The sequence below is a fragment of the Salmo salar genome, chromosome 14 (genome assembly GCF_965601325.2).
Source record: "Salmo salar chromosome 14, fSalSal1, whole genome shotgun sequence".
In the NCBI taxonomy this organism is placed as follows: Eukaryota; Metazoa; Chordata; class Actinopteri; order Salmoniformes; family Salmonidae; genus Salmo; species Salmo salar.
Genome location: NC_138304.1, coordinates 26,461,719 through 26,488,797, shown reverse-complemented (window position 1 = coordinate 26,488,797; position 27,079 = coordinate 26,461,719). Strand labels below are relative to the sequence as shown.

Genomic DNA, 27,079 nt, shown 5'->3' with positions numbered 1-27,079 from the left:
GGGCATAGGCCCACCCACTTAGGAGCCAACCAATCAGAAGGAGTTTTACCCCACAAAAGGGCTTCATTAGACAGAACTACTCAGTTTCATCAGCTGTCCGTGTGGCTGGTCTCAGACGATCCCGCAGGTGAAGAAGCCGTATGTGGCATCCTGGGCTGGCGTGGTTAGACGTGATCTGCGGTTGTGAGGCCGGTTGGACGTACTGTCAAATTCTCTAAAACGACGTTGGAGGCAGCTTACGGTAGAGAAATGAACATTCAATTATCTGGCAGCAGCTCTGGTGGACATTCCTGCAGTCAGCATGCCAATTGGATGCTCCCTCAAAACTTGAGACATCTGTGGCATTGCGTTGTGTGACAAAACTGCACATTTTAGAGCGGCCTTTTATTGTCCCCAGCGCAAGGTGCACCTGTGTAATGATCATGCTGTTTAATCAGCTTCTTGATGTCACACATGTCAGGTGGATGGATTATCTGGGCAAAGGAGAAATGCTCAATAACACGGATCTAAACAAATTTGTGCACAAAATTTGAGAGGAAGAAGCTTTTTGTGCGTATGGAAAATTTCTGGGATCTTTAATTTCAGTTCATGAAACATGGGACCAACACTTTACATGTTGCGTTTATATTTTTGTTCAGTATAGTTATAGTACTATGAGTAAGGTGTGGTCTCCTTTGCAAAACAATGTTTCACACTGTTGATAAAAGTGAACACTTCAACATCACAAAAAACAAAAGCCACAAACATAGGCAGCCTACTTGATAGTAGTGATGGGGGTAAAAGAAAAAAAATCGAGTTACATATTGGTATATTTTTTTGACCATGTATCATTTTGACAATATCTAAATATTATATTTCCCCTGGTTGACTGTACCTGCACCAAAACTCTATTTCTTCTTCATAGCTTGTTCTCCATCTTCTTTTTAAACAATTTGTTTTAAGCACTTTATTTCCATGACTGATCAAAACTTGTTTTCTCAAGGCTCTTTCTTGTCCCTTTGCAGAAGACATATGAGCAATATGTTTGGAACGCTTGACTAAGAGTTGAGGAGACTGACTGCATCACTTCTTTTTATAAGAAACATTGATTTGTTAAAAATCCCAAATTGTTTGCAAAGTCAACTTACAGACAGCTCTGACACACACACTTACCCCACCAGACATGCCACCAGAGGTCTTTTCACAGTCCCCAAATCCAGAACAAATTCAAGAGAGCGTACAGTATTATATAGAGCCATTATTGCACGGAGCTCCGTTCCATCTCATATTGCTCAAATAAACAGCAAATCTAAAAAAAAAAACGGATAAAGCAACACCTGTTTGACCTAGATAGTTTGTGTGTATGTATTGATATGTAGGCTACGTATGCCTTTTTTTTTTTAAACTGATGTAGTTCTGTCCTTGAGCTGTTCTTGTCTATTAATGTTCTGTATTATGTCACGTTTCATGTTTTGTGTTGACCCCAGGAAGAGTATCTGCTGTAACATCTAAAGGGATCCTAATAAAATACCAAACATCGAATCGCAATAGATATCGTATCGGCACCAAAGTATTGTGATAATATTGTATCATGAGGTCCCTGGCAATTCCCAGCCCTACTTGATAGATTTCTTTATTCTTTTACAGTACCATTGTTTTGATCAGGGTACTGTATACTCTCCTGCCTCTTTAGTGAGTTTTCTACAAACCTCCTCCCACCCAGAGGTTCTGCTTGCTGGCTAATATCTCATTAGTGATTAACACAAGAGGCCTCAGGTTATTCAGCCTAAGTTCAGGGGGCACAGCCAGTATACAATGCAGCTAACACAGTTCTCCAAAAGCTCTATACTGCATTGCAGTTTCCAAATGCAGCTAAACTGATTCCCATTACAAAATACAACGAATCCTCCAATTTGTCCACTTAACATAAGGGACAATGAAGGGCAACTAAAAACTCTGCAAACAGGGGTTAAAATTCTGCTCTTCCTTTGCATTTGTCAAACATTCACAGCTGAAGAAAACAGGTGTACAGCAAATGATTTAGCGTAGCTTCTGAATTATGACCTCACATTGAGCACAGAAAGGTGGTTTGAAATTGCAGCTTCAAAGCTTAAAGGAGCAATCAGTAGTTGCTACATCCATTTTTGGACTTTATTCTTGAAGAATATAACTTATAAATGCCTCATGAACTTAGTTCAACTGTCGTACCCCATTAGAACTCCAAATATATGCTTGTTTTACTCCAATGTTTGTAGACAAAGAAAATGTAACAAACACTATATAGCCTCAAAACATTGTTAAAACTATAATTTTGATATCATGGATGGTCAATCCTTGCATCCATAGGTCTATGAAATTGAGTGATTAAATTTCTCCAGCCCCATTCCTCAGCTTTTTACTGATTCAGGTGTGGGGAGGACGCTTTGTTATTGTTTCTACTGCCGATTGCCGCTTTAAGGCAGATGACTGCTGCTCTTTATTGTTTTGAAGGAGCTTATGTTTCATTCCCAAAATAAACACCAAATTCTTTAGCATGAGTAAACCATTCTAAAAAAAACAATTATGTGAAACCAAGTCCAGAAGCAAGAACGCTTTAACACTCTCTCTCATGTGCATATGCTTCCACATTTTCTTCACCGCATAGGCCTACTAGCTGTCGTCAGTCTTTGCTATATTGTCCTGTCATTTTGCGTTGCATTCTTCAAAATGAAACACATATTCAAACAAATTGATCAAAATTCTCTCTTTCATGAGTCATGACATCACTCCAATGAAAGCCTCCTCATTGTCCCCATCTCCCTCTGGACTGTCACATGTAGATATGATTCCTAGACCAAGCTCTGCAAGCTCATCACAGCCCATGGCTGTCGTCACCATGATTTTTTCCTCCAGGCGGTTGCATAAAGTTCTATAAGAGGGCAAAGGGTAGCCTAACTCCCGAAGGAATTCGTAACCCTTGGCACCGACTGCACATCGGATTTTACGAGCCTTCAGCACTGTCTCATGGGACCACACAGCTCTCCGGGAACGCTTGGTCAGGGTCAGGGCACGGATCTGGTCTTCATACAGAAATGTCTGGAGGCCCCTCTCTATTCTGTCCAGTTTGAACATCCTCTTCTTCATTTCCTCAGCCTGCACACAAGTTAACATGTTGAGGAGGTGTTATCTTTTCCAAGATTCTCACAAAATGTTTGGTTCTTCTGTGAGAAAATTCTAATGACTGAAAGCGTAATGGGTCCATTGTATAATTTCACATAACATAACAATAATAATTTACACTGAAAATATTTGACTAGAGAAAGATGTTTTAGGAAATATGAGGCAATAGTTTGAAATAGTTGGGAAAAGGGAGCAACCAACACACCTCTTTCTGAAGTCTGGCAGTGTGTTGCATTTCTTGTTCCAGCAGGGTTTTGTAAGGCTGACAATGGGTGCAGGGGCGTTCCTCTGCCTTGTGTAGTTCATCAGCATCTTCCTCCATGCCCAGAGTTGGTTGCCGCCGTGCATAGCCATGATCCCCCACATTCAGATCTCTCTCTACTAGGTATACAGAGAACATTAACAACACATCTGAATCACTCACTTGATCCACTGTTACAATCAGGAACTAACAGTTTTAAAAAGTTGTGTTAGCACAACTGGACCAACATTTGCAATAGGCCTACTAGTATTAGAAAAATAGTAGGCTATCTGATAATGTGTCAATATCTATTTTGACAGATGTGGATTTTGAGAAATAAAGAAAAAAGTAGTTACCTGGCTCTGGTTTGAAAGGTAGCACTATCTGTGGGGTGATTGGATAAGGTGGATTTTGCACACTGAAAAGAGTAGGGATAGCATTTGGTTTCAGCTTCTTTCCCCCTGCTGGCGACCTGGCTATTTCTTCAAACTGACTCAGCTCAAAATGGTCCTGCAAGAAGACATAGCTGTAGGATTAGCTGGCTAAATATCGATGTATTTTCTCTTGGTGCATTATATATGGCACTAAATAAATTAAGTTAGTATATCCAAAGTGTAGACAAACATGTTTTGTTCTAATTTGGAGTTGGGAATTGTTGACTGGTGGACCAAACTAGCTAACGTTAGCTAGCCAGTAAGGTTAACATTAGTCACCCATAAACTTGCCTGGCACAGTCTGGAATGTGGAGTTGGTACAAAATTACGCCGGCAGTTTACAAGCCATTTATTCTTGCGTATAGGCTCTTTTGGAAAACGAAATAGTTGTTTCCCAATGGTTGTTGAGTTTGAGCAATTTGGAGCGGAACACCCACCCATACCTATCGAGCTAACAAGTCAAAACTGCTGAATGCAGCTAGCTAGCAAGCGAACTATAGCCCCAGTTACTTGCATTCCAATCAAACAACAGAGCTAGCTTGTAGCTAGCGAAGGCTACCAGAACTTTACACTTGTTCTCATAGGAAACAAAACAAAATAGAACATGGTTGAAACATGCGCTCACATAAGATATTGTATCATCCCAAAGGTTCACAAAAGTATTAAGCGATGTTAGCGTGCCAAATAATATGAAATTGCAAAGTAAATAATTTCCGACTTTGTTTGAGCCAAAATGGCGCACTTGTCCTCAACGGTCGTTTGAAAACGTCACGGGTTTGAGCTGCCCATGTGACTGCATGTTTCAAATATTTCTTCAAGAGAACTATAAAGTATCGTTCATTAAAATTCGATTTATGCAGACTAGCAACATATACAATATATATTTAGTCAACATCGTCCCCATATTGAAAGGATGGTTATAGGATGGTAAAAACGAATGTTTTACATTTTGAATTGGAAAACTTTGTCCACTCCTACTGGGGTCCTTTATGTGTTGTTGGTGTACAATCTGTAAGGACCAATTCAGACCACGTTGGTTGGATGTTTACAGCTGCGCTTCATTCTTGCCAAGAATTTGGGTCTTCCTCACTGAAAACTATTGTTGAGAAACGAATCAATGCAATCCGACAAACGAAGAATAACGCATAGTAGTGAACTGGAAGCTTTCACTGGACAACCGAAAACCTCCTGCAATGAGCTCCCTGACCATTCAATAAGTATAGTCACTCCCAGTGTTCACTTAGCTAACACTAGCTAGCTAGCTTACACTGAGTTGAACATTTTGGTTGTGTTCCAAATATTAACTAGTTAGCTATGACATCCTCCATGGTAGTCCCTGTTATTGATGTGCAAAATGATAATTTCAAAGAACTGTGGCCTGCTATGGTCCTTGCAATCAAGACTGCCTCCTTCATTGCACTGGATACAGTAAGTGTTACAGCGAGCTTTGCAGACAAAAAGCTGTGGGTACATTGATGGTTTACGTCTTTATGTAGGCCCATTGACACTAATGTCATATAATGTCTGCATGTTTTGTTTCAGGAATTGAGTGGGCTTGGAAGCAGAAAAGCTTTGCTGGCAGAGTGAGTATGGTTGATTCTGGGGTTTTCTTCATTATTTAATGTAGCTAATGGGGTAAATCCATTTGAATTCAGCCACTTTTTGACAGAACCCCTTTTGATTTGAACGAAACCTCCCATGCATTTTGCTAATTGTAGAAGTTTTTAGAAAGCGACTCTGGACCAAAGTGCCAACACATTCAAGAGATAAAGGTGCTCAAAGTTGACCCATTTTGCATACCCCACCATACCATGAGACATCCATCTTTTCAATAGGCTGAGATTTATATAATTTAAAAGCTTATACACAGGGTTGTCAAACTATTTTCTATAAGTATTTTGAAATAAAAATTAAGTATTTTCTTTTATTGTTAACTTAAATTCTATTTACAAAAAAACATGTACATTCCTATATTTTCTTCTTCATATTTGCATATGTTGTAGCTTATACCCTATTTTACGTCATCTAAGGGTTCCCTGTAGCTCAGTTGGTAGAGCATGGTGTTTGCAACGCCAGGGTTGTGGGTTCGATTCCCACAGGGGGCCAGCGCAGGAAAAAAAAAAATCTAAAATGTATGCATTCACTACTGTAAGTCACTCTGGATAAGAGCGTCTGCTAAATGACTAAAAATGTAAATGTAAAATGTTTTTGTTGTGCCCGCTATGGTTCAGACACAGGGTGGGTGTCATGTTGTGGCTGATAAATGTACTAAAATGGGAATAACATGTCAACTTTAAAATGGTACTACAAAGATGGAGGTCCATGCATCAGAGAATGTTGACTTGAATGGGCATATCTGTTCCTTTACATTATACTGTTAAACCTCCATAGGAAACCCTTTGAAATATAGATCATAGAAAAGACAATATGATTTAAGTTCATTTTCGACAGTGGGTGGACTGGCGGTGATCTTTGTTGTACTAATTAATGTTCAAATTTCAATTCAATTTACATTTCAATGGTGTACCAGCTAAATTGCAGTGGTCTGAAGGGATAGGTCCATTCTATGAAATCTATTTCTAGGATTGAAATGACAGCCACCCCGTATTCAAGACATGCTGTCTCAACCGATGGCTGGGACAACACAAAAACTGCAGATGTGAAATAGGGTCTAAACATATGCAAATATAACATCTGATACTATTTTGATTAAATGATCAAACTCAATCGTTTATCTTTTCCGGTGATGAAGAAAGACATGGATGTCTCATGGTATGGTGGGGTATGCAAAATGGGTCAACTTTGACCACCTCTATCTCCTGAATGTTTTGTCATTCAGGTCCAAAAATGCACTTTCTGACCACTTCTTCCACGGGCAAACATGTATGGAAAGTTTTGTTTAAATCTAAAGGGATGCTGTCAAAAAGGGATTTAATTCAATTGGGTTTACTCAATGTACTTTCACTATGCTATCTCAAGTTTTACATTAGATCTATCGCTGTTTTCATTTTAAGATGCATAGAGGACCGTTACAAAGCCATATGCAATGCAGCTCGCACACGCTCCATTCTCTCCCTTGGGTTTGCTTGTTTTAAGAAACTTGAAAACAAGGTAAATGTATCCTTTGCGCATTCTGACATTCAGAAAGCTTAACATAAAATGTTACATATTGTTTTGACGTATTATCTCTTTCCAGGATGATGATACGTACCTTGTTCAGGTGTACAACCTGACGTTGCTCTGCAGTGAGGAGTATGTAATTGAACCACAATCTGTGCAGTTCCTGGTGCAACATGGATTTGACTTCAACAAACAATATGCTGAAGGTGTCCCTTATATCAAGGGCAATGACAAGGTGAGATCAAGATTTTGTTGTGATCTGTCATAGATCCTGGACTATTCCTTATTTTTACCTTTAAGTGGTGAATGATCCAGAGTTCTGTTCCTTTCCTGTATCCAGGGAGGGGATTCCCATGGAATAAACATGCGGATGCTGTTTGTTGAACTCCTGCGTGCTCGCAAGCCATTGGTTCTACACAATGGCTTGATCGACATGGTGTTCCTGTATCAGTGCTTCTATGCCCACCTGCCAGATAAACTTGGCACTTTCACTGCTGACCTGTCCCAGATGTTCCCAGCTGGGATATATGACACCAAGTACGCCACAGAATATGAGCTACGCTTTGCTGCCTCTTACCTGGAGTATGCCTACAAGAAATGGTTAGTGAACTAAACACTAAATATGACACATCTACCCATACTACTACACATTCAAGGAAGTAGTTACAGTATTTTTGGTGCTCTTTTTTTCCACAGTAAATTGGACAACAGCAAGTCTCTTGAGGTTGTTGGTAATGGACGCCATCTGTTCCTGGAGTTCTGCAAATACTCAGGCCACCTGTCCAGCTATGTGGACTTCAGGCCCTGCCTGGCCGGGTCTAGCCTCGAGGGACCGCTGAATGTCTGCCAGCGTTTCTCTGTAAGTACATCACTTCTTAAACTTGTAGGCAGCCCCAGATTCTGTTTTAAAGGATCCCTAAAATGTGTGCCATAATGATCAGCACTGGGGCACTTCATGGACTCTTATGCAATAACTAGTGTATAACCAAGCTATTTTTCTAATGATAATAAACTGAATCTGAACAATGCAGTGTCTTGACCCTGTTACACTTCAGCTGACACGTGAAGTGGGGTAATTATCATAAGTATTTTATATATACCTCACACACAACTCGTAATAAGACTAAGCAATTAACCCATTCAACTAATTATCTGCCTACATAAGATAACTAGCAATATGCAAGAGACTATGTAAACCTTGCGCAACCAAGTATTATGCATTTAGCCGACTAAGATCAAGGAATGGTAATGAGGAGCGAATATCAAAGCAAGTATTATTTATTAACTTGAATGGGTTCCCATACAAGGCAAAGCCTAAAAGTTACAAAGCATGTTGAGTGAGATAGAGGTGCACCATGGCTCATGGGAGAGAGTGTAGGTATCGCAGCACATCAGTTCAGGAACAAAAGTGGAAGACCCTTTTATAAGCATCTGAGTTGTTTTGATTCAAAAGTTATCTGATTGGAGGTTATCAGACCTGTAAAGACAACAGAACCTCTGCTTCTCAGGTGTGACAGTGGGGGTTGGCAAGATAAGCGAATGCTTGCATACAGTTGATAAGAAGAGTCACTTCAGGGGCTGTGCTGCCCTACACAAATAAGTCCAATTTCTCTTTTGTTAACTTATAACATTCTGTATTTTGCAGGCTTACGGTTGGTGCCCCAATGGGTCACAGTGTCCCTTGTCACATGACACTGACCTCATCATCCAGCATGATGAAAAAAACAAGGTGGAAAAGAAAAAGAAACGTAAGAGGAAAAGAAAAAACTCTTCTCAGGGGAATGTGGACTTGGAAGGTGCCTCCGAGAATAAGCAGGCCCATATGGAGCTGAAGGATGGAGAGCAGGGCCCGGACCAGGTGATCCCTGACACAGACAGCAAACCTCCCCCTGTCACAGAGCAGGTAGATGGGACTCCGGTACAGGGGTCAGAGAGCGGTGAGAAAATGATGACAGAGAAGGTAGAGGAAGGCAACGGAGTCGCAGAGCCACAGGCTGTCTCTGCAGATGAAGAAATGAAGACTGACCAAGAAAAGGTAGAAGGCAATGGTGTGTCAGAGCCACAGCCTCTGGCCACATCTGATGCAACAAAGAAAGAAAAGTCCAAGAGGAAGAAGCTGGAAGGAGGTTCCCACCGGGCAGGGTTCGATGCATTCATGACTGGCTACATCTTCTCCTATGCTGCCACTCTGACAGAGAGAGTAGGTAAGCCACCGTGTTCAGAGTCCTGGCTCCCTGAGTGCCTGAACAAAGTCTACCTCAGTGGCAAGTCTGTCCCGATGCATATTGTCAAGAGCACCTTCTCCAAGTCCTCCAAGGCTCACATGCACAAGATGGACATTGTGTGGGGAAAAAGCTTTTCTAGCAGTGTGGCTAGCAAAGCAGAGGGAACTATATAACCATTCAATGGAACCAAATGTATTCCTGGTTTATAATGAAGCCTTTTTAGTTAGACATGCTTTGTTGCACATTAATGTTTGTTGATACAGTATTATGTTTCAATAAAAGGCTTTTCCTTGGTTATACAACAAACATGGTCATTTGTGTCTTAAACATCTTGATGTGAGGTTTGGCAGGAAAAGTGAGCCGATTTCAGGCCTCAGCCTGTAGTGCACTCGGTATGACCATGTTCATAGGATCACACTGAAATAAGCATAAGAAGCTAAAGTTAGCCATTTATTTTAAAAACGATTGCGGACATATGTTCTTTTATCAACGTTAAAAAAAGTACAATTTCATTCTAAGCTCTTCAGCTTTGCCTGAAAGAGCCTGTTACGTGTTCATACATCAGCCAAGACGGAGGAAAATACAAAGGATAGTTCCACACCATGACATACACACGCCGCAGACAAACAGTAAGACCTAAAAAGGAATATTGATTTTTACATCAAAATAGATCCTCTATGTAAAATTATCCTGATGCAGTTGACATTTATTGCATAGAAATTTTGTGATAAAATTTACTAAAATGTTTTCCTTTCTAGTGCAATTTCCTATTAAAATGGTTAGACAGGAATATTTCAGTAGACCAAAACATGTGCCAAGGGAGTAGTGAACCAAAGTGTGTGAGTGATGCATCCATGCCAACTAGTGTGTGTGAGTGATGCATCCATGCCAACTAGTGCTCCTTGCACAGCTTATACCCAACAGAGCTTTCAACTTAAGGCCCAAATAGGACCCACCTCACCCTAAGTGTGATCACACATTCAAGCCACACCTAATTCCACAAGTTTTCAACATATTCATAGAACTATAGTTTTTCATGATGGAGGACGGACATAAAATAACCCCCCCCCCCCTCAGAAACACCTCAATTTGTCTGGGCATGGACTCTACAAGGTGTCGAAAGCGTTCTACAGGGATGCTGGCTCATGTTGACTCCAATGCTTCCCACAGTTGTGTCAAGTTGGCTGGATGTCCTTTGGGTGGTGGACCATTCTTGATACACACGGGAAACTGTTGAGCGTGAAAAACCCAGCGGCGTTGCAGTTCTTGACACTCAAACTAGTACACCTGGCACTTACTACCATTCCCTGTTCAAAGGCACTTAAATCTTTTGTCTTGCCCATTCACCCTCTGAATGGCACACATACACAAGCCATGTCTCAATTGTCTCAAGGTTTAAAAATCCTTCTTTAACCTATCTACACTGAAGTGGATTTAACAGGTGACATCATTAAGGGATCATAGCTTTCAACTGGTCAGTCTCATGGAAACAGAAGTTGTTCCTAATGTTTTGTACACTCAGGTTATACCAAACGCTTAAATCATAGAAATGTTAAAAAGGTACGTACAAATGATTTCCAGTGCACTTGGGCGTGCACATTTACACAAACTGTATTTGGTTTTAACGCAAATTTAAGAGCAGTTTATTTTTAGTCTACATGAGAGACCTCTGTAGTCTGGTGAACCACACTCATTTACTAGCCTTGATATGTTCTGGATCTGGCTTGGTCTCTCCTTTCTGGCAGGCTCCATTGTCTAGTACAGAAATACCACTAATCAAGATGATGCAGGGGTGGGGGTCTCAATGTTGGAAAGGCAGTGAGTATGCTGTTTTTCATTCAGAATTCAACCCTTTCTCCCTGGTAAGAGTGTTACTTTAATATCATATGCATCTACTCTCCTACATTTCCACATGGTGCAGAAGATAAACACAATACCATTGAATATCAAGGAGAAGGCAGTGATTTAAAACCAGCATACACACAGAACCTCAAGGAATTATGAGACCCCTGGTTTAGGGGTGCCTTTTTAAGAAATAAAATACATGTTTTTCAGTATATTAAATAGAAATCTTTAAAAAATAAAGAGATTATCTGCAGAGCATTGATCATCATCATCACACGTCATCATTCCTATCTGAGGAGTGTCTCTCTCTAGGTTAAAAACGAGTTCACACAAGGCTCCCTTTCTCCTTGACCTGTTTAAGGCCTAGATGATGTCACACTTAGAGGGCAGTTCTGTGGAGGCGTGTGGGGCCGTACATGGCACCAGTACGATGGGATTCAGATGGTCTTGGTTTGTGGCTGGGCTGATGGTGACAGTTGGACAGGGAGTGCTCTGCTGCTGCATGCCCTCCTGGTCTTCAGCCTCCATCTCAGACACAGACACCACATCCCCACTGTCCCTCACTGGGCCTCCATTCTGTGCCTGCATGGGGCAGCAGACATGTTTGTCCTTGACGTTGTCCTCCTCTGGACTCCCTTGGCTGCTAGAGCAGTCCATAGCCTCTGTACGGTCACTGGGCATGGGAGAGAGAGACCCGCTCTCATCTACTCTGTTCTCCTCCTCTATTGTTTCTTTCCCCCCACAGTATGGAGGGATCTCCATCACAGCATAATTCCTGGCCCAGGCACTGAGCACCTTCTGTCGGACCTCTTGGCCCAGCTGGGCCGGGTCACACTTGGAGACAGTGGCAGAAAGGGGGCAGGAGGCAGGGGGGCAGCAGCCGCCCAAGAGGGCCAGCTGGGGGGAGGCGGGCAGAGAGCGGCACTGTCTGCCAGTAAACCAGGTCTCCTGCCACATACCCGGGTGGATGTGGGCTCCAGAGTGGGTCTGGGTCCCAGAGGAGAACACATTGTCCTGGGGAGAGTGCAGGTCGAACATCAGGGAGAACACAGACTTGCTGGGCACGTCGAAGAACTTGATCTTGCCTCCGCACAGGTCCTCGCGGGCATTGAAGGGGTTGATCTTGCGGGCCCCTGGCACAGCCCTAGGGCCCGGGTTGTAGTAGGGGTCGTGGACATTGACCTTCCGGCTGGGCTTGCGGGAGAAGATGTCTGACTGGCTGCGGGACAGCCAGATGTTGCGGCGAGGCCGAGGTGACTTGGGAGAGATCTTATCATCCTCCAGACCCAACGGGTTCAACCTCTTAATCCCCTGGACCTTGTCACCTGGACAGAGAGAGAGATGCAGACAGAGACACAGAGAAAGAGAGAGACCGACAGAGAGCGAGAAAGTCAAATCTCTACTACACAACACATGATTGTTTTGAAGTGTTAGTTCCCAATGTAGCCACCAGGGGGCAATATATGCAAAGATATAAAGTACAGGCATAAAAATAAACGAGGCACAGTCAAATTCTTACATTGAAGTAAATGGCATAGGTAAAAACATTATGGGAAATACATGCAAATAATTAAGATATAAAGTAGAAATACTAAAGTGGACTGGGGCCTCAGAACATAGATGCAGAAGGTAAACAAACAGTGAAGAGGGAATGACTGGCCAAGGAATGAAAGCCAGCTAATCAAAAACAAAGCCATGCCCTGACATTCCAAATGGCCCCTGAACCAAATTAGAATTGAAATAGGATCTGAGAAAATACAAATGATTTACAACCTACTCAAAGGATACATGGTGGTTTCCACCTAACAACAAATAACCGTACTGTATCTTATTCTTTGCTTCACAAAATCAGGTTATTGCGAAACACTCGAGGTTAGAGGTTTACGTCATGCTAAACTGTAAGGCAACTTGAACCTGCAAGCAGACACTGTGCATCATAAAAGTAGAGGAAAGGACTGAGGGGACAGGGCTTGGGAGGGAAAGGACATCCCTGGCTTGCAACTGGACCTATTTAGAGTAGACCTGGGGGTAAATCCCATATGGCACCCTATTCCTAACATAGTGTGGGTTGTGGTCAAAGGTATTACACTACAAAAGGGAATAGGGTGCCATTTGGGAGGCAGAACAGATTCTTCCTGGTTCCAAGAAACCATTGGTCTGCACCGTGCAGCTATTACATGGAAACTGGGTGTCAAGTGGTGCAGGACTGCGGGCTAACATGGCAGGCAAGCTTTTATTGCCTGTAGAAATGTACATTGAAGGGAAATGGATTGCTGAGGGGCATCTTTACACAGTTTGTTTTAGGGAGTTTGTTAGGTGGTGATGTTCATGGCTTTGATCATGCATACGTTATGCTATCCTCATAAAATTATGTTTTGATCATGCTATTCCATAAAACAGTTCCACTGCCATGGCAGTCAGGCTTCTGAAGGGGTTAGATAGGAGCTTGGAGGCATCACCTTTAGGGATGGTTTTCTTATCGTTGTCCCCACTGAGGGGGATCCTCTCTCGTTCAGACTCCTCGGCCTTCAGCCGACACAGGATCTCCTCCAGCCTCTTTACCAGCTCAGGGAACGAGGGTCGCAGCTTGGGGTCCATCTGGAGAAAGTGGACATGGTGAAGAGTGGGGGGGAAAGGGAGGGAGATACAGCAACCAGATCAAACAAGATCAGGGGTACTGCTAAATCAGATTGTGTGTCTAGTTTCTATCCCACACAAGAAAATAAAGATTTTGGAAGCTGTTTTGTGTTTTGGGAAAACGGAGAGATTGACGGCCCACTTACGTTGCAGCAGTTGAAGGCCAGCTGCAGGAAGTCAGGAGGACAGTCTCCTACCATGTGCTGGAAGGCATGATAATCCAAGCCAAAGTTCTATGTGTATATATATATATATATATATATATATATATATATATATATATATATATATATATATAGATAGATATATAGACATATAGGAGAGAGCGAGAGAGAGAGAGATATCAGGCAGGAAATTAATTTAAACTAAATCCCAGATATGAGTCTTATGTAATGTGATGTATCAAGGGGATGAGGAGGACTGAGGAAATGGAGCAATACTCACTTCAGTGCGAGGAAGGTAATCGGGGTCGGCCTGTATTCGGGCAATAATCTCACAGAGGACAATACCGTAGGAGAACACATCCGCCTGGAAACGGAAGAAAACAAACGTTTGAGATGAGTTCTTAGCTTGAGGGGTTGATGTGTATCAGACCAGTAGTCCTGTCCAGTCCTGTCAATAGTAGAGGTCAAGGGTTAGAGATCAGGGACCTACCTTAAGGCTCCATGGATTGATGAGGAATTGAAAAACTGTATGGTTGAAAGAGATGGGGCAAAAGGAGTGGCTAATAAGTCTGGCTGTACATCTGAATGGCTTACTTACTGCAAATGTATGTGAGTAAACTCAACAAAAAGAACAAGAATCTTTATTAGAAGCCAAGATCAATGACATAAAGAATGATGGAAAAAACCTTGAGTACTTTAAATTATGGGCAAAGACAAATTCAACTCCATCTATCATCAAATCAGATGGCTTATTTATCAAAACCATTTGATGTTGCCAATTATTTTAATGATTATTTAATTGGCAAAGTGGGCAAACTTAGGCAGGAAATGCCCATGACAAACAGTGAGCAATTATATTAATGTATAAAAAAACAAATAATGAAAGAAAAGCAGTGCAAGTTTGAATTTTGTAAAGTTATTGTGGAGAGGTGGGAAAATTATTGTTAACGATCAAAAATGACAAACCTCCTGGCATTGACAACTTAGATGGAAAGCTACTGAGGATGGTAGCTGACCCTATAGCCACTCCTATCTGTCATATCTTTAATCTGAGCCTAGAGGAACCTCTTTGTCCTCAGGCCTGGAGGGAAGCTAAAGTAATTCCGCTACCCAAGAGTGGTAAAGCGGCCTTTACTGGTTCTAACAGCGGACCTATAAGCTTGCTGCCAGCTCTTAGCAAACTGCTGAAAAAAATTGTGTTTGACCAAATACAATGCTATTTGTCTGTAACAAATTAACAACAGACTTTCAGCATGCTTATAGAGAAGGGCACTCAACATGTACTGCACTGACACAAATGACTGATGATTGGTTGAAATACATTGATAATAAGAAGATTGTGGGAGCTGTACTGTTAGATTTCAGTGCAGCGTTTCATATTATTGACCATAACCTGTTGAAAAAACTTAAGTGCTATGGCTTTTCAACCTCTGCCATATCATGGATTCAGAGCCATCTATTTAATAGAACTCAAAGGGTTTTCTTTAATGGAAGCATCTCAAATCAAAGTTTATTTGTCACGTGCGCCAAATACAACAGGTGTAGGTAGACCTTACAGTGAAATGCTTACTTACAGGCTCTAACCAATAGTGCAAAAAAGGTATTAGGTGAACAATAGGTAAGTAAAGAAATAAAACAACAGTAAAAAGACATGCTATATACAGTAGCGAGGCTACATACAGACACCAGTTAGTCAGGCTGATTGAGGTAGTATTAAACATGTAGATATGGTTAAAGTGACTATGCATATATGATGAACAGAGAGCAGCAATAGCGTAAAAGAGGGGTTGGCGGATGGTGGGTGGCGGGACACAATGCAGATAGCCCGGTTAGCCAATGTGTGGGAGCACTGGTTGGTCGGCCCAAATGAGGTAGTATGTACATAAATGTATAGTTAAAGTGACTATGCATATATGATAAACAGAGAGTAGCAGTAGCTTAAAAAGAGGGGTTGGGGGGGGAACACAATACAAATAGTCCGGGTAGCCATTTGATTACCTGTTCAGGAGTCTTATGGCTTGGGGGTAAAAACTGTTGAGAAGCCTTTTTGTCTTAGACTTGGCACTCCGGTACTGCTTGCCATGCGGTAGTAGAGAGAACAGTCTATGACTGGGGTGGCTGGGGTCCTTGACAATTTTTAGGGCCTTCCTCTGACACTGCCTGGTATAGAGGTCCTAGATGGCAGGCAGGTTAGCCACAGTGATGTACTGGGCCGTACGCACTACCCTCTGTAGTGCCTTGCGGTCAGAGGCCGAGCAATTGCCATACCAGGCAGTGATGCAACCAGTCAGGATGCTCTCGATGTTGCAGCTGTAGAACCTTTTGAGAATCTCAGGACCCATGCCAAATCTTTTTAATTTGTTGCTGGGGAATAGGCTTTGTCGTGCCCTCTTCACGACTGTCTTGGTGTGTTTGGACCATTCTAGTTTGTTGTTGATGTGGACACCAAGGAACTTGAAGCTCTCAACCTGCTCCTGTCGATGATAATGGGGGCGTGCTCGGTCCTCCTTTTGCTGTAGTCCACAATCATCTTAGTCTTGGTTACATTGAGGGATAGGTTGTTATTCTGGCACCACCCGGCCAGGTCTCTGACCTCCTCCCTATAGGCTGTCTCGTCGTTGTTGGTGATCAGGCCTACCACTGTTGTGTCGTCTGTAAACTTAATGATTGTGTTGGAGTCGTGCCTGGCCATGCAGTCGTGGGTGAACAGGGAGTACAGGAGGGGACTGAGCACGCACCCCTGGGGAGCTCCAGTGTTGAGGATCAGCGTGGTAGATGTGATGCTACCTACCCTCACCACCTGGGGACGGCCCGTTAGGAAGTCCAGGATCTAGTTACAGAGGGAGGTGTTTAGTCCCAGGATCCTTAGCTTAGTGATGAGCTTTGAGGGTACTATGGTGTTGAACGCTGAGCTGTAGTCAATGAATAGCATTCTCACATAAGTGTTGCTTTTGTCCAGGTGGGAAAGGGCAGTGTGGAGTGCAATAGAGATTGCATCATCTGTGGATCTGTTTGGGCGGTATGCAAATTGGAGTGGGTCTAGGGTTTCTGGGATAATGGTGTTGATGTGAGCCATGACCAGCCTTTCAAAGCACTTCATGGCTACGGACATGAGTGCTACGGGTCTGTAGTCATTTAGGTAGGTTGCCTTTGTGTTCTTGGGCACAGGGACTATGGTGGTCTGCTTGAAACATGTTGGTATTACAGACTCAATCAGGGACATGTTGAAAGTGTCAGTGAAGACACCTGCCAGTTGGTCATCTCTAACGTCAAACATGTAAAGTGTGGTGTACCGCAGGGCAGCTCTCTAGGCCCTCTACTCTTTTCTATTTTTACCAATGACCTACCACTGGCATTAAACAAAGCATGTGTGTCCATGTATGCTGATGATTCAACCATATATGCATAAGCAACCACAGCTAATGAAGTCACTGAAAGCCTTACAAAGAGTTGCAGTCTGTTTTGGAATGGGTGACCAGTAATAAACTGGTCGTGAACATCTCTAAAACTAAGAGCATTGTATTTGGTACAAATCATTCCTTAAGTGCTAGACCTCAGCTGAATCTGGTAATGAATGGTGTGGCTGTTGAACAAGTTGAGGAGACTAAATTACTTGGCGTTACCTTAGATTGTAAACTGTCATGGTCAAAACATATAGATTCAATGTTTGCAAAGATGGGAAGAGGTCTAGCTGTAATAAAGAGATGCTCTGCTTTTTTGACACCACACTCCAAAAAGCAAGTTCTGCAGGCTCTAGTTTTGTCTAATCTTGATTATTGTCCATTCGTGTGGTCGAGTGCTGCAAGGAAAGACCTAGTTAAGCTGCAGCTGGTCCAGAACAGAGCGGCACGTTTTGATCTTAATTGTAATCAGAGGGCTAATACTAATACTATGCATGCCAGTCTCTCTTGGCTAAGAGTTGAGGAGAGACTGACTGCATCACTTTTTATAAGAAACAATGTGTTGAAAATACCAAATTGTTTGCATAGTCAACTTACAGACAGCTCTGACACACACACTTACCCCATCAGACATGCCACCAGAGGTCTTTTCACAGTCCCCAAATCCAGAACAAATTCAAGAAAACATACAGTATTATAAAGAGCCCTTATTGCATGGAACTTCCTTCCATCTCATATTGCTCAAATAAACAGCAAACCTGGTTTCAAAAAACAGATAAAGCAACACCTCGCAGCACAACGCCTCTCCCCTATTTGACCTAGATAGTTTGTGTGTATGCATTGATATGTAGTGCCTTTTAAAAAATGTATGTAGTTCTGTCCTTGAGCTGTTCTTGTTAATGATGTTCTGCATTATGTCATTCTGTATTATGTTTCATGTTTTGTGTGGACCCCAGGAAGAGTAGCTGCTGCTTTTGCAACAGCTAATGGGGATCTTAATAAAATACCAATACCTTCTCATTGTAGGGTTCATCTCGCAGCACCTCAGGGGCCATCCAGAAAGGAGAGCCCACCACAGCCAGCTTCTCCCCCTCACCACTGCAGGCACAACACAAGTACAAGAAGATAAACATTAAACTGGAGGTTACAACCCTTTTGGGTGAGGGAATAATGCAATTCATTACAGTAGATCGGGGCGGCAGGTGGCCTAGTGGTTAGAGCATTGGACTAGTAACCGAAAGGTTGCAAGATCGAATCCCCGAGCTAACAAGGTAAACATCTGTTGTTCTGCCCCTGAACAAGGCAGTTAACCCACTGTTCCTAGGCAGTCATTGAAAACAAGAATTTGTTCTTAACTGACTTGCCTAGATAAATAAAAGGTAAAAAAAAAAAAAAAAAAAAAAATTGTTATATTTATCACAACAATTATGAGACAAGCCAAAATATTTGTTAATTCTCTTTGTTTTGAAAGCAGGTGGATTCTTCATCAGATTAATATGTAATAATGAAGTCATAGTCGAGAGAGAGAGAGAGAGAGAGAGAGAGAGAGAGAGAGGGAGAGGGAGAGGGAGAGAGGGAGAGAGAGGCCTTCTTAACCTGCTCTGGTATTATTAGCCTAGCGCACCAGTTTATTCCAAAACAGTACTTCTTGTTCCTGCCTAATCAAATTACCCTCCCCTACTGGCACTTGTCCATCCCTTTACCTCCCAGTCCCACATTCATTTACTACAGAGACATTTCACTGGACTTTGACTCAAAGGAGCAAATCTTGATTTTCTTTTTGGAGTTAAAAATAAATAAAAATTTACCGTGGGATTCAATTTCAGTGCTGATCTTAATCTTATGTATTATGCTAAAAACTGTTTAAGCAATGAATGTCAACCAACATTGTGTTTGTATAGCACTGGCCCCTGTTTAATATATAACCGTTACCGTGGAAATGACTTACTCATAGTTGGGAATCTTCTCAGCGAGACCAAAGTCTCCGACCACTGCAGTGTAGCAGTTCTCATCTGACTTGATCAGGCAGTTCTGAGGACAAACAGTGAGCACAAATTCCATTATGAGCTTCTAAAATGACTGACATTTATGGAGGAAAAGGGAAAGTTTCAGTGAATGCTCAATCAGTCATACTTGAACTGAATCACAAATGAACTTGATGTACTGCATGTTGGTCGATTAGATTCAACTCAAGAGGTTTACGCCCTGCATGAGTCAAAGCACCACGTGGCTCAGTTTCAAGCCGCAATACAAGAAACCGATACAGCCAGAGAATCACAATAACGTCAAGTACTATTGCATGGAAACCAGGTCCCAATTCCTATGGTTTGAAGAAAACACACTGGAACACACGTTACTGTATATAAATGCTGACTAGATCTATTATCTCGGTTTCAGAAAGGAAACACAGTGCACCACATTTCGGACGCATCCATTGACAGTCAACTGCCACCCACTTTGGAGGTGAGGTCCCGGTGGAAGATGCCTTTGGAGTGCAGGTAGCCCAGGCCATTGGCTATCTCGCAGGCCAGCTTGATCCTGGCTGCCCAGCTCAGAGGCTTGTTGCTGTCCAACAGCTGCTCCAGGTTCCCACCGTTGATGTACTGCAGAAAGGTCGAGAGAGGGGGAAAACAACACAACAATTTAGGAAGGTTTCAAATGAAAGTTCAGGAGAAAGTTGTCCTCTGTCACAGGCTTTCACCTTGATGTGAGCAAAAGCGGGGTAGGAAAAAGTACACATTAATCAGTAAAATGTACACTACTGAATTCAATGACTATATCCTGTACATACTCTACATGAGGTACTGAGATATGAAGTAATGTTCTGTACAGACATGGTTACAGCATCCTGTTGGTCATTTGGGGCTATGCCCCGCCCCATTCAGGAAGACAGGTCAAAGAAGTCAAATTGACTTACTCTGAGCGCTCTAAACATAGCATCAATCTAACGCCAAGCACAGCTGAGGACAATGACAGTCAAACGGACAGGACTGCCTGCTTGCAGAAAAATCTAAGTGAATTGGAAATCCACTCAGTAGTTTTAAAAGTAGCTCTGTCGGCTCTAAAAATCGGGAGAGGCTTGGCTGTCCCACACAGAACTATCCTAACCTATATCATGTAGTGTAGAATGATTAATCCATCCACAAAACAAAAATGTGGAAAATAACTACAGAGAGAAATTAAAGTAGACACGGGTAACGAAAAGAGAGACTGGGATCCCTTGACTGACCAGACTTCTCTGGGCCTCCCTTGTTATTCTAGACTGGTGTGTTTTAGGTTTCTTGGCAAACTGTCAATTAATTCATTGAGGACTTCTAGAAAAGAGAATATTAGTCAAAACACGTCTGTCTTCTCCCAGTTGGAACTGTAAATAAATGACGTATGTGAACTAAGACTAAATTCCCTTAGCCTATACCTTTAACAGCTTAACCTTTCAATGGAATTTAACCCACCCAAAGCGGAGGATACAGCATCACTCACATTTAACTTGTGCTGCAGTCTTCTACCTTTGTTCAGGTAGAATGTTTGAAGTAGGCCTAATAATAAGTAAACCTAGAAACACACCAACTCAAGTGTGTGTGCGTGTCATTTGGTCTTACGCACTGAAAGGCCACTACACTGTAATGCTCTCTCCCCTCTGTCTGTCTGGTCTCTCCCCCTGCCCTGCAGACCATTCCCAAACCAATCCCAGACGCAGGAGAGGATTATAGCTTGTTTGCCTTACAAATTCCTCTGTAACCCCCCGCATCTGTAGTCTGCCAGCCTAGCGCTCCACTAGGAGCCTCCACTTCACAGGGGTAAAGCCCAGACAAATCCTGCTGCCAGTCGGTCAGTGCGGACATGATCCACTCCATGCACCCTGTAGATTGAGGCGACAGTCTCCAGATCAGATGAATGAGCCAAGGACAAAAGTTAGGCATACAAGTAAGGTTACAAGGCCACATCAACTCACCTCCACCCAAAACCCTGACAAGGTAACCTGGAGAAGGGAAGGCCATTAACACATGATCACAGAGAGCAAGACTAGTGGACTGAAGTATAAAAGGGCAGAACCCAGGCAGTGAAAATGTGAATAACTAAACAGGATATGTTGATGGAGAAACAAATCTAGCAACGTTTTCCACAAGCGCCGGCTGTCGGCTAAACGGACGATAACAGACACATTGTCAGCTGGCTACTTTTCCCCCACTTCATTAACTAGGCTTCTTTTCATTTAAACGTTTAAATTGGCTAGTCAGAAAAGTCTGTATAGCCTTTTTCCACTAGAATGAACGATATGCATCTTGTAGTGATCTATTGATAGCACAGGCCCCTGTCAGTCACAAAGCCAAACTTCTGGTTTGCCAGTCTGCCGTCTGACCTGCCGCTCGGTACCGGTGTTATTTTTTGTGCGCTGTGGTTGGCTGCGGTAACATTTATTTTCACGGAGGAGGGAGAGCATGATGCTTCTTCGTCGTCGTCTCCTGTGAGTGAATTTACATGTCCCATGTAAAGTAAGTGGTAACGATGAGTTGGAATCCACGTAATTATTGTTTTATGGCACATTGACTTAACTTTATTTTGCGTGTTTAGCCAGCCACTGAGTCAGTGGTCATATAGGCTATTTACTGTTATTTGACTGGAAGACCAAACAGCTTGTGTTGAGTAGTTTATAAAAGGTGTCAAACTGACTGAATAAAGTCAAATCTCCTATATCCCGCTTTTATATTCATGAATCATACAACGTAGTTATATGTCCATGGCATCAGGACAAGTAAACCAAAGATCTTGTTTGTATTTTCCTAGGAGTCGAAGCCCACGTCGAGACCTGCCAGTGACCGCTAAAGTGACTCGTCAGTGTAGCCCCATACAGTCACTGGTGTAGCCTAGTGATTGGTTGTTTGCGAACGGACGTTCAATCGTACAGTAACTGAATGCCCAGATGCCTTTTTGCTTGCTTTATATAGCAAGCCATTGCTAAGTGACTGAACCATTTTAGTGAACTGGCCACTGAGTGTATAATGGTGTGTAGACAGTATGGACTGTATATGCAGTAGTTATATAGGATGAGCCATAACTAGAATATAGTTTATACATATAAAGTGGGTAAAACAGTATATAAACATGATTAAAGTGACCAGTGTTCAATGACTATGTACATAGGGCAGTAGTCTCTAAGGTGCAGGGTAGAGTACCGGGTGGTAGCTGGCAAGAACAGTGATTAAGGTTCAGGGCAGGGTACTGGGCGGCTACATTTTACATTGCATTTGAGTCATTTAGCCGACGCTCTTATCCAGAGTGACTTACAGTTGTGAATGCTTACATTTCATTTTTTTTTAAAATTAAAAAATTGTACTGGTGCCCCATGGGAATCGAACCCACAACCCTGGCGTTGCAAACACCATGCTCTACCAACTGAGCCACACGTGGTGGTGACTATTTAACAGTCTGATGGCCTGGAGACAGAAGCTGTTTATCAGGTCTCAGCTTTGATGCACCTGTACGGTCTCTCCTCCTTCTAGATGGATGAACAGGCCGTGGCTCAGGTGGCTGGGGTCTTTGATGATCTTCTTGGACTTCCTGTGACACCGGGTGCTGTAGATTTCCTGGAAGGAAGGCAGTGTGCCCCTGGTGATGTGTTGGGCTGACCGTACCACCCTCTGGAGAGCCCTGTGGTTGTGGGCGGTGCAGTTGTCGTACGAGGCGGTAATACAGCCCGACAGAAGTTTGCGAGGGTCTTTAGGGGCCAAGCCACATTTCTTTAGTCTCCTGAGGTTGAAGAGGTGCTGTCGGTGTGGAGGGACCATTTCAGGTCCTCCGTGATGTCAATGCTGAGGAACTTGAAGCTTTTGACCCTCTCCACTGTGCCCTCTCTGCTGTTGACGTTGAGGGAGAGGTTATTTTCCTAGCACCACTCCCAGGGCTATCGCCAGGGCTATCACCTACTCCCTATAGGCTGTCTCATCATTGTTGGTAATCAGGCCTACCACTGTTTTGTCGTCAGCAAAGTTGATGATGGGCTTTTCTACACAGAACAAACTCAATGTTTAAACCTGTTTCATTGTTCAATCATACCTGTCAGTCTATTCATGGGCGCCTGACTTTGTATAAAAGCGGAGGTACACAAAATCAGAAAATGTTTGCATATTTTTTTTTTTCTTAAATAGATTCCCTATTGAGAATCAATATGTTACTTGACAGAACACAACCTTTTTTCTTAGATTTTAAATCACAATAAACTAAATTGAAAGGGTAGACTAGACTATTTTTTCTGTCTAGTTTAGTAACCTACTGCCTTCCATCAATGTCTCACCAACAGTGATTGATTGACAGGTCTGAAACCCTACCAACTCTGCCTCAAACATCCCACCCACAGTGATTGATTGACAGGCCAAACTGTTAATGGGATTGATCATCCATAATACCCTAATTGTCCATAGCAGCAGAGACACTAAAATACATAATTTTAACAAACATTGTGGCAATTCATATCTTGCAGTAAAACTAAACATGACTTGAATCTCAAGAGAAGACCGGTTTAATGTTAAAAAAGGTAATCTTACTTAGAAAAATAGTAGCCTAGGCCTGGACAATATCCAAAACAACTAACATACATAAAACACTAGGCAGGTGTAACTCTTAGAAATCATTAACTGATACACTTAGCTGAAGACAAGGCTTGCCCTGAGCCTTCCTGAATTAAAGCTAAGAAAGCCAGAAAGGAAATGGGAATTAATTGTCTCTTGTGACCACTGCGAGCAGCTTCAAATAATGGTCTAATACCCCAGTGGCTCATGGATTACCCAAATTATAATGCTCCTAATCGGTCTTTGCCTAATGTGTAAACTAGGTCTGTCAGGCAGTGGGAAGCAGAGCAGAGGTTAGTGTGCCGACCCGACGGGCCCTGGCAGGGCCAGCGGAGTCCAAGGGAGTTTTGATCGGAGGAGCAGGGCTTTACAAGGAGCACGTGCTTCTAAATTGAAAAATGTAGGGGCACACAAAGAAATTTAGGAACACAATGAAAAATATGAGGTAATAAAGCTAGAATCCTTCATTTTTCTAGGCGCACTGGTCCTCATAAATTAAAATTCTAGGTCACCCAGCAAAATATTTAGGCACATATGGAAGTAAAATGGTCGCACTGTAGAGCTCTGATGAGTGATTGTATCTCTAAGCCTGTGGCTGCACGGTAACTTGACTCTTCATTTCCTACCATGGAGACCCGTCAGGCCCGTTGCTTAGGTCAGGATCCAGCCAGAGCTGGTAGCTAGTTTTGTTTATGCAGCAGTAGCAGCAAAACATGACCCCATGATGACGTGTTTTCAGTATTCACAGCCTGGCTTGAGGCTGCTGACACCACAGCCCCAGGAGACTGGTGTGTGAGAAGTTTCCCCTCTCTTCCAGTCTTCATCTCCATGGATCCACATATTTGATAACTTCCTGCTATCATTCGCTTCACACAAGTGCTTGGGCTCAGATGGGGCAGTTAGTCGTAAAGCTAATCGCCTTACTAATCGGCGCTTATCATTAGCACAAGGTTATCTATTTGGATTACATGGACACGCACACGCCGACTCAGTCACACAGATAGGTTAAAAATAAGTCAAGCTTGAAAACAGAACCCTTAGCCCTAATGGAACCCATCCCCTGGCTTTTCATTGAGAACATCAACACAGCTTTATTTGCTCACATGTAAACTATGCAGGGAAACACAAGGTTCTTTCAATTACAGGTTGCTGTCCTTCTGGGCGATGCGGCACTGTTTAGTGTTCACCTGAAGAAAAACCCTTGATAAAACATTCACAATACCTTTTCATTATAATCACGGCTATGAGGTCACCTTTCAGTGGGTTATACTTATCTGAGACTATCTGAACAAACTGACTATACTGCAACAGGACTCAATGAGACACTATTGAGTACAATATGACAGTATTAGCTACATTACAAGTAAAAAGCATTTAGGCCTATACTGATGCTAGAGAACCCATCATGTTTCTGGAATCACATTCCATCCGCGTGGATGGAAAAACAGAATAAGACGACAGTGTCCCAACTTCCCAACCTGAAACATGACAGCAAGTGGCATAGTCATGTTTCTGAGGTGTAGGCCATTTATACAAGGCTCTAAGTCACAAAGAAGAACAGTGGTTCCTCTTACCTCAGTCAGAGCATGGAGCTGGCCTTCCTGAACACACACACCCATGAACCTAGAGGAAGACAAAGACGTCAGTCAGTTATTGTTTCTATGTATAATGAACATTTCATGAGTTGAAATAAAAATAAAAGGCCAGACATTTTCCATACGCACAAAAAGCTTATTTCTGTCAAATTGTGCACACAAATATGTTTACATCCCTGTTAGTGAGCATTTCTCCTTTGCCATGATAATCCATCCACCTGACAGGTGTGGCATATCAAGAAGCTGAATAAACAGCATGATCATTACACAGGTGCACCTTGTGCTGGGGACAATACAAGGCCACTAAAATGTGCTGTTGTCACACAACACAATGTCCACCAGAGCTGTTGACAGAGAATTGAATGTTAATTTCTCTACCATAAGCTGCCTCCGTTGTTTTAGAGAATTTGGCAATACATCCAACCGGCTTCAGAACCGCAGACCACATGTAACCACGCCAGCCCAGGACCTCCACTTCCAGCTTGTTCACCTGCGGGATCGGCTGAGACCAGCCACCCGGACAGCTGATGAAACTGACAATTATTTCGGTCTTTAACTTCTACGGGATCGGTGTGTCCCCCACGGGACGGTTGAGCTAACGTGCGCTAATGTGATTAGCATGACGTTGTAAGTAACAACAACATTTCCCAGGACATAGACATATCTGATATGGGCAGAAAGCTTAAATTCTTGTTAATGTAACGGCACTGTCCAATTTACAAAGATCAAAACTATGCTACATTTTTTAAATAAAATACATTTTATATTCAAATGTAGGAACTGGGTTCCACAATTTGAACCCCCCTGTCCAGTCATGTGAAATCCATATATTGGGGCCTAATGAATTTATTTAAAATTGACACATTTCCTTATATGAACTATAACTCAGTAACATCATTGAAATTGTTGCGTTTATATTTTTGTTCAGTATATTTACCACAAAATACCATGAGAGAGACATGTGGTGGATGCATATTTATGGATCTCCTGTTATGCTCATCTCATGTTGACATGACAAAGCTAAGCTATGGGGGTCTAGAGTTTAAGATTTGAGTGGGTCTATATGTAGTGCAAAAAAGTAATTATCTGGCCCAAGGACGACAGCATAGTCCTTTCGAGAGCAAAATGACAAAGCACTTGGTGGTTAAATACTTCTGCACTGGAAGAAAAGACCCAACAAGAGCAGTGCAAACAAGAAAGTCATTTTCTAGGGGAAACAAGGCTCACTCTTGACCCACATTCCATCTCTTTTTCTCCCTCTTTTTCTGAGCCACTGCTTCCAAATCTTAACAGGCAGGAGTCACAGTCAAGGCAGTCTGTTTTTGTAAATGACAAACTGGCTGTATGAATATCCTAACACACGAGCCAGGCTGTACGCACAGCGAGTGTTGGCGCCCATGAGTTAAGACCCAATAAACGCGAGACAGAACTTTGTGGGTTCTTCGAAGGGTTTCTCAGACAAAGAACCACTCAGAATTTTCTTGTCAGCCAACCACCACAGAACTAACTGCAACAAAGCTGTGATTGTAACACAGCACACACAGACCATCTCTTTCCTACCCACCACCTACAGCAGAATGTGAGCTCTGTAGTGTATCATGCAAAGCCTCGGTCAGCCTAATCCATTTGAGGATAGGAAATTCAGATTGTTCCATATTATTGTCCATGACAACATAAAACATTGTCATACAATAATAAATCCAAAAACTATTT

General features: G+C 42.5%; 3 protein-coding genes across 4 annotated transcripts in view; 1 reads left to right on the top strand and 2 right to left on the bottom strand.

Annotated features, from left to right (window-relative positions):
- Positions 1 to 544: 544 nt before the first annotated feature.
- Positions 545 to 4,582, bottom strand: LOC106569258 (THAP domain-containing protein 1). Of its 2 annotated transcripts, none has more exons than XM_014140447.3 (4): positions 4,105 to 4,582; positions 3,736 to 3,889; positions 3,344 to 3,519; positions 545 to 3,111 (listed from the first exon to the last, which is right to left on the bottom strand). In XM_014140447.3, the coding sequence occupies exons 1-4, from the start codon at positions 4,252 to 4,254 to the stop codon at positions 2,734 to 2,736; spliced, it is 858 nt and encodes a 285-aa protein (XP_013995922.3). In that variant the 5' UTR covers positions 4,255 to 4,582; the 3' UTR covers positions 545 to 2,733. The 2 variants fall into 2 exon arrangements, with proteins under 2 accessions (XP_013995922.3, XP_013995923.3); XM_014140448.3 differs by having other exon boundaries at positions 3,344 to 3,516.
- Positions 4,583 to 4,842: 260 nt separating this feature from the next.
- toe1 (target of EGR1, member 1 (nuclear)) lies at positions 4,843 to 9,457 on the top strand. Its single transcript, NM_001140098.1, is given in 7 exon segments — positions 4,843 to 5,241; positions 5,356 to 5,396; positions 6,828 to 6,924; positions 7,010 to 7,168; positions 7,274 to 7,533; positions 7,630 to 7,792; positions 8,579 to 9,457. Coding segments are annotated over 7 exon segments (1,587 nt in total). The 5' UTR covers positions 4,843 to 5,127; the 3' UTR covers positions 9,332 to 9,457.
- A 138-nt stretch (positions 9,458 to 9,595) lies between these two features.
- The window catches only part of LOC106569259 (dual specificity testis-specific protein kinase 2), a 36,297-nt gene continuing 18,813 nt past the window's right edge, over positions 9,596 to 27,079 (bottom strand). The window contains exons 4-11 of the mRNA XM_014140449.3: positions 25,346 to 25,394; positions 19,662 to 19,808; positions 19,154 to 19,236; positions 18,219 to 18,303; positions 14,085 to 14,168; positions 13,787 to 13,873; positions 13,463 to 13,601; positions 9,596 to 12,328 (exon numbers count right to left, since the gene is read on the bottom strand). Of these exons, the coding sequence (XP_013995924.1) occupies positions 11,367 to 12,328; positions 13,463 to 13,601; positions 13,787 to 13,873; positions 14,085 to 14,168; positions 18,219 to 18,303; positions 19,154 to 19,236; positions 19,662 to 19,808; positions 25,346 to 25,394 (1,636 nt within the window). The 3' untranslated portion in view covers positions 9,596 to 11,366. The remainder of the gene's footprint in view (positions 12,329 to 13,462; positions 13,602 to 13,786; positions 13,874 to 14,084; positions 14,169 to 18,218; positions 18,304 to 19,153; positions 19,237 to 19,661; positions 19,809 to 25,345; positions 25,395 to 27,079) is intronic.